General features: G+C 34.4%; 1 protein-coding gene across 1 annotated transcript in view; it reads left to right on the plus strand.

Annotated features, from left to right (window-relative positions):
- Positions 1 to 3,869: 3,869 nt before the first annotated feature.
- Positions 3,870 to 8,050, plus strand: part of LOC110459638 (EGF-like domain-containing protein comC) — a 21,765-nt gene continuing 17,584 nt past the window's right edge. The window contains exons 1-2 of the mRNA XM_021511982.1: positions 3,870 to 4,061; positions 6,040 to 6,240. Coding sequence (XP_021367657.1) covers positions 3,983 to 4,061; positions 6,040 to 6,240 — 280 coding nt within the window. The 5' untranslated portion in view covers positions 3,870 to 3,982. The remainder of the gene's footprint in view (positions 4,062 to 6,039; positions 6,241 to 8,050) is intronic.

The following is an 8,050-nucleotide window of genomic DNA, read 5'->3' on the forward strand; positions in this document are numbered from 1 at the left end:
TCTAACTATTGAACTTGGCCTTTGGTCATGGTGATGCTTGAGTGGATATCATTTCACACTTTTAGGAATGTAGTTACTGTTGATTGTTATCTTAAACATGCTTTACATATCTTAAAAATGCCTTGGGTGGGAGTCTCAATGAGTTAAATATGGTATAGATTTTATTAGCAGATTACAAAGTCCTATCTACTTTATTCCGCCTCCTATATGTAAAAAAACTCAAAAACTACCTACGTTACAAAACAAAATTGTAAATATTTGTTGATTACGTATTCTTCTTATATGGCATCCCATCTAAATTTGATGTTCATACTTCAGGTTCTTAAAATTTACTCTGTGTTTAACAAAGTGTCTGGTTGGTGATTTTTTTCTTTCACTTATTCTATACCTTGTTGTATACTTTGACAAAACCATTTTCATAAAGATGTTTAAGCTTTAAGTATTATTGTCAACAAAATCAAGTGTGAAAACTTTCTCACATTTCTTACACTATTTGGAAAATGATATACTTTGAAATTTTATTTTACGAAACTTGTGTCATACTTTGTACCAATATGTTAAAAAACTATTTTTCTACCTTAGTTTTTAAAGTATCTTGTGAAAAGTAACACTTTTGTTCCTATTTCATAAACAAAATATTTCATATTTATTAAAACTTTAATTTTAAAAGTCTTAAGTGATGGGGAAAAAAAATCTACAGTTTATATTGTTGTTGTAGATCTTTTGAAAACTATCTCATACTATGCAAAACTGAAATGGTGTGATTTTATAGCTGTCTTTTATAAAAGCCGTGTACTACTTCTGTTAAAATGTCTTACTTAAAAACATTGTAAAACAACTCTATTGCAAAAGTTGTACCATATATTTTTTAAATAAACTGTTTTTCATACATCGACATAAACACAACCGGTTTTAACCTGTGAAATGTTTAACAAATGATGTGTATATATTTTGTTAATTATAAAATTTGGACATAGTGTGTCTTCTTCTCTTTCAATCTTGTGTATACACATTTTTGTATCTAACTACTGGACTAGGCCTTTAGCTATTTGTAAGTATTGTTGAATGGTGTTGTTGGATGGGTATGTACATATGATCACTTAAATAGGCCGCATTCCATTAGGTAGCCATGATTCCATGTCGATGAAACGGTCATCGTACCAAAACCAGGGCAACTGTGATATGCTCGTTAGTGTGAGGTCTTCCTCGACAATGCGATAGATAATTTGTTACTTGTATACACAACATTGGCTTTAGGCAGGTTTTCCCCGACTTACCTGAGAATCGTGTCAGGTTTATTTTAAGAACAGTCAGTGGTTGATAAATACTCAAAACAAACTACCTCATACTATGCAAAACTGAATGGTGTGCTTTTATAGTTGTCTTTTATAAATATTGTGTACTACTTCTGTTAAAAATTCTTACTTAAAAAGATGTATACTTTAAAATATCTTTTGTGTTGTAAAACCATTGCAAAACTTGAGTCGGATATATTGTGAAATAAACGTCTTTCATATAACATATCTTATGAAGAAAACCGGTTTTATCTTGTGAAATGTTTAACAAATGATGTGTATAGATTTTGAGTGTTAGTGAGATAAAATCATTAAAAAGTGTCAGATATGTGAGGTTGCATAATTTTATTTGGATGATAATCGTTAAATTGTTTGAGGTTATCTAGATGTGAACCATCTGCTATATAGAGTGTTGTGTATATATTTGTTATAAAAACCCATTGCTGTTCTAATATTTTGTTAAAATATAAAACTGATGATAAAAAGCATGTTCGTTTACACACAATTTAATGATTTAAATATACATACTGATGTTAACGTTTACAATATAATAAAGACAAGACAGACAATCAGTTAACATTTTAATAACAATACATGGGTTAGCGAATACATACTCGAGCTGTTGTCTTAAAAGTCTCCACATAAATAAATAAAAAAAAATGTCGTTATGGTTTTATGAAGCGACTTTCTAACATAGATTGAATGATTTCATCAATCTTTTTTCTTTGCCACAGGTCTTTCATTCGCCATTTTAGTGGTTGATTTAAGTTTACATATCAAACAAAGAGTCTCAGTCTGACAATGTCTATTTTCTTCACAAAGTTTAGAATGTTCCTACTGAAATGTTGTTTCACATAGTCTTCAGAGCGGAAACACTCCTCTTCTATTAAAGGTTGTAATACGCGTGAAGGAATACAGGACTGAATAGTAAATAGTAAATTGGGGCCACAGTTTCTCCACTTCTAAATGTNAGCTTAAATGTATTCCAAAACATCCAAACAGGTGACTTTATCGCTATGTCCTGAAAAAAACCGGGTTACGGGCGAGTTCGTTTGGAATCTGATGTATTTGTTGGGGCCAGTTTTGGAACGTTTGTAATCGATCCTCATATTTCATCATAGACTGATGTATTGGTCGTATGTGATATGAAGTATGACGGATACAATCTGTCGTAATATCTGACATGTTAGCATATTAAGGCACAAACACACTGTAAACTCTCTGACAGAAACAATATCTTTTTAAAATAGTCTCCTGTTATTTGAATACTCTTCCCATCTTAAACAGATCATCAGCTCACCTTTGACTTTTTTCACTATGATTTCTTGCGTAATTCCGGGACGGACGACAGTCTACTTTACTGTGCGATATACTTGTCAGTGTGAGGTCATCCGTGGCTATCCGATTGATGATCTATTGAGCCATGAGTGGTGACTACAGATGTTTGCCTGGTATATATACACAATGTCACCCTCGCCGTGGACATGTTCGGTCTTGCAAAAATGGTATAACCTGTTGTGACTTTTTTTATTTTAAAAACTAATATGTACACGTGACGGGAGGGATCACTGAGGGACCAGTGAGGGATGAGGGACTGACCACATGACCTCGATTTAGCAACTTTTACATTCCAAAGAGGGGATCTGCCGCATACCCGGTATTTCCCCACTTTTGCTTACATTCCATATAGAGGATAAGCCCCTTAGGCTATACATTCCAGGGATTTTCCAATATTGCATCATCTGACCTAGTTGAAATACCGGTGACAGATCCCCTTTTAAAGGAGATCAAAGGGGATCGTAACCTTGACCTGGGTCACATTGCGTCATCTGACCTAGGTCATAGGTTAAGGTTACGAACCCCTTTGATCCCCTTTAAAAGGGGATCTGGCACCGGCAAAACACCCCTACGTTATGCTTCTTCTTCCGTATTTTTAGCGAGTTTTTCTTGCCTCCACATGACCATAAATAGAAGACCCGTGTACTGTAGCTCAAAAAGAGTAGGCGTGGTAACGCCGGCTCAGAGAATAGGATTAGGTTTATTTTCGGCCGTTACAACTATGTTCTCTTTATTAGGACATTTAAAGGGACTTCTAAAATATTTATACCGAAAACAATTTTAGAGTAGTCAGGAGCTGGTGTGAATTTGGCGGCTCTTTACCTCACTTCCGGTCCAGACTTGGTGCTGCTATACGACTAGTGTTAGGTTAAGGCAAATATTAGGCATAGGAGCCGTCTTACAAAAAATAGACGTATACAGGAAATACATATAGGATAGACGGCTCCCCTCTTCCCTCTCTCCCTCTTCTATCCCTTCACTCCATACTTTATCACTTCTAATCATTTTCCCGTCTTTTCTTCGTATGCTGGATAACCGAACTACTTGGTAGTGAAGCGGACGTAAATCCTATCAATCCATCAATCAATCAACTGTAGCTCGACGCTGACTAAGCTTGTCGTACTTGTTTCGATTCACTTGATCAGCGTTTCGTTAAGTGAACTTATTCTAGGCGTTTTCATTTAATTTGTTTGTATTTTGTGTGCACTCTAGCAACGCCCATACACTATTTACAATATGAGACGTGCAAGTCATACACATTTCAGAGTGTAACTTACACGCGATGACAGCGCTTCTTGTCGACACGAGAATAATACCGCAACATAATTCTCTCGCTTTTGGTCGTCAACATGGCAACAAGAAGTGTGGTGCAAATATATGAGGGATTTCTAATCGTTGTTGGAATGATATGCCTATCAATGTCAGAAGGTACGTTGGCTGAACGTAGATGTTTAGTTACCGTCATGCATATTCTGTAAAGGTCTCAGCTGAATCTCTCTTAAGTACTGTGTTATTATAAATCATTTTAACAGCCACTGACATATATATTTCTTGGTATGTGATATTCCAGGTTTGGCTAAATTAATGTACCCGAAAGATACAGAGTCTCAGAACTTGCATGACTTTCCTGATCTGAGATATAATTGTTGATTTTAACTTTTGTTACAATTGTAAGAGTACATATGATGTATCACATTGATAAATTCACTAGTGCAACATAAGACAGTTTTGTTTATATTACAATCATTGAGTAATTGAGAAAACTTGATTTTGTCAATCCCCGCCCCCTTGCACATGAATCACCCTGTCCGCCCGCCTGTCCTTCTGTCCATGGTCCTTGTATGCACAATGAAACTACATTATATGCAAATGTGCATGAAGATTTTTTCTTTGACTTTTTTTCACGGAGTATTGTCCCTTGAAACTTTAAAGTTCTGCCTTGGAAACCTTGTAAGTGCAACTCCACCTTGACTGTTCATCGGATTAAGTTTGTTTGCCAGTACACTGAAACTACATCATAGGCAGATGTACATGAAGAACGGGATTTTTAATTGGACTATGTTTTGTGCTAAGTTATGGTTCATTATGCTTTAATTTCTGCTCCAGGGGTACATGTATACCTTTGAAAAATCGCTCACAGTTCCAATGAAACATATAGCACACATTTAGGGTATTTGCATCCTTATTATCTAAAATTGACGGTGTTTTGAGAGTACGTCGTAAATATCTTAATCATTTCAAGCCAGGTTTTTGCAAATTAAGTGGTGAAGAATAACAAAATACACTGTAAGTATTTAAGATATAATTCAATATTTGACACCATATTTGTATGATAATCGCGTTTGGTGGCTTTGAATTTTGAGAAGCGTATCTTTTGTATTCAATTTTTAAAATTTCATTCAATGATTTTCCCTTTAATGTTATAGCAATTTAATTGTGAGATGGTCGTAAGAATAAATATCAATGATACATTTCGATAGACTCTACTTGTTATTCCATTTTATCATTCCTAGACGATTCGTCGTGTTAGTTTTTTTCCAGCTTCAGCATATTTCCTCACGCTTCAATTTTCCCCGTATATTATGATATCTTTGTCGATGTTCGCACTCACAAAGTATCATTCGTCAACGATGCGGCGAATGTAAATTTTGCCTTCGGCTTATGCTCGCCGTTGTTTATTGTTTTTGAATATTATCATATCCTATTATATTTTTAATTTGTTTCAGTGTAATGTATGTGTTCTGTGGGGTTTTTTTGTGTCTCGATAAAGGAGCGAAATTTTCGAAAATTTGACAACCTCAATTTCAATTTCAACAAATTTTATTGATAATCATGATCAATTGGATTGAACATCAGGCTTAAAGCCTATATTAAGTTTTTTCCATATAACAATACATTTTATTCAAATATTATCCGGTAGAAATGGAAATTAGGTAATATACAGTAAGATTCAGTTTATCATATATTTTAACATTTGACTTATTCTACTTTTTTGTAATTATATTTTAAATTTTTCAATGAAATAAAAGTTTAATACATGCTGATATATACAAATGCAGCTGAGGGGTAAGTGCCGAATCAACCCCCGAGATTCTTACTGTAAAGTCCAAGGGTTCTTCATCCTATAGTCTTCCACTCAGGAACTAATTTGCACACATAGCTCCTAGCCGCACATGTAAAAAGTACATGTTATTGACAACCTCATATTATCTACGCTATTGAAATTACTTCCCTGCTCCAAACCACACATCAATTTTAAGTAATTCGTATTCAACAAACATACTTTTGTAAGGAGCTAGTGTTATATGTGCGTTTACCTCTGATAAGAATTCTTTGGCCATATAATGTATTTGTGATGTTTAGAAATTAATACGATTCAATGCAAACCTATACTTTGATGATTCAGAAAACATCTCGTTGATGAAAACTACAAATCAAAGTACTACTCACCAAACGCACCCAGCAAATAGGTCTGTAGACGGATGCTTGGATCAAAAATTTAACAATGATTGCTGTTCACATACGAGTCCAGACGAATCAACAGCCTGGTGGCGTGTAGATCTAGGACAGCCAAGCACTATCGATAACATCACGATATACTATAGAGGTAGGTTAATGTTTTATTTACTCTTAAGTGTTGCAGCTAATAAATAGTCAGATGTTGAAGCGCCCTGTCCATATTCTGTAGCGTCCAACCTTTTGCTTACAATACCTTTATTTCACAGCTCTGCTCTTTTTGTCGGTAAAAAAGTAACACATCTAACTCAAGTATGTACTATGGCGTGTCAAACGTTGCAATATTCAATAACTTTATATTTATGTATGTACGAAATTTTATATTTGTATTCTATAATTGTAAATATATGTGCAATATTCTATAACTGTATTCAATAATTATAAATATATGTGCAATAGCAAAAATAATAATGTTCAATAAAAAATATATATGTGCAATAAAATATATTTCACCAGGTCAAAAAAAAGTCAAAGTTAATGTGTTAACTGTGATTTCTCAATACCCAAATAACTATATGTTCACTGCCGCTGCAGATAAAAATCATTGATGGTATCAATGGAAGCCTAGCAAGACATAGCACTATCAATATTTAAGTCCCCCAAACGAAGCGGGGGACTTATTGGTTTCCTCCGTTTCTTATTATGCCCCCCAAACAAAGTTTGGGGACATATTGTTTGTGGTCTGTTTCTTCTTCTTATTATTATTACAATCTAATCGAAACAAAATATATACAATATTCTCCATGTCTACAACAGCAAACAAATGAATACACGGATTTAATTATGAAAATAAATGCATATATAGAAAATAGGTAGACAGGTGTAGGTTTTCCTTTGTCAATAATGTTACATTGTCATAAAAAATATTTATATTATCGCATTGAAATTGAATAGAAATGTCAGGAAAGAAGCATTTTAATAACAAACTCCTCTTTTTAAGGACTTGAGTATCAGGTGGAGTATGGTAATTGAGTTGCAATTTCCACTATTTCTTTTTCATGATGCACGACTTAATCCCAAGGGTCAGGGGCTGAACCCTGGGACTATTGTGGTAAAATTTATGTAAACTGTTCATGCCCAGCAGTTGTATTGTATAGCATTGGTATCTCTACTGTTTATATGTTATAAATATAAAATTGGTCAGCAGGACCACAATCAATCATAGTTTCACAAGTACTGGTGCAGTAAATGTCTTTCCATGTCCAACAAGCAAAGATTAAAGATCTCAATCAGTATTTAAAATTGAGGTCAAAGGTCAAAAATCGAATTGAATTTTTACAACAGCTGAGATATGCTTCACTGAAACCATTATTTCAGTAGTTGAGATCAAGGTCATCCAAATACCTCATTTTAGAATGGACATGCCGACATCCTATGATGTTACTTTATAAAAGGTTTGAAGTCAATTCATCAAACAGTCGTCGACATATGCTCTCGAAACCATTTGGGATGCCACACACCGCCTGATGCTCACTCATGAAACAGTGGCTGAGATAATGAGAAATGCTCGAAAACTCATTATTTAGTACGGGAGTTGCAGGTCAAATTGAGGCAACAGTGACTTTGTTTTAGGATACGACACATCGCCTTCCTATGATGTACCTATATAACATATTTGATGCCCATTTATGAAACAGCAGCTAACATATGATCTGGAAACTATTATTTCAGTAATCAAGTTTAAGGTCAAAGGTCATATTGAGGTCACAGTGACCTTATTTAGGATGTGAGGTACCACATTCCCTTGAACTTCATATACAAAAGTTTGATGCCATTTAATGTAAAAGCAGCTTGTCATATAAATGACAAAGTTGTGTCTTGTCATGACAAGCCGACGACTGAAGCTATTTAAGGTGGGAATATACTTATTAACTGGAGTTATATCTTTACCAGTGTACAGA

This window comes from Mizuhopecten yessoensis, unplaced genomic scaffold (assembly GCF_002113885.1).
Source record: "Mizuhopecten yessoensis strain PY_sf001 unplaced genomic scaffold, ASM211388v2 scaffold10161, whole genome shotgun sequence".
Taxonomy (NCBI): domain Eukaryota; kingdom Metazoa; phylum Mollusca; class Bivalvia; order Pectinida; family Pectinidae; genus Mizuhopecten; species Mizuhopecten yessoensis.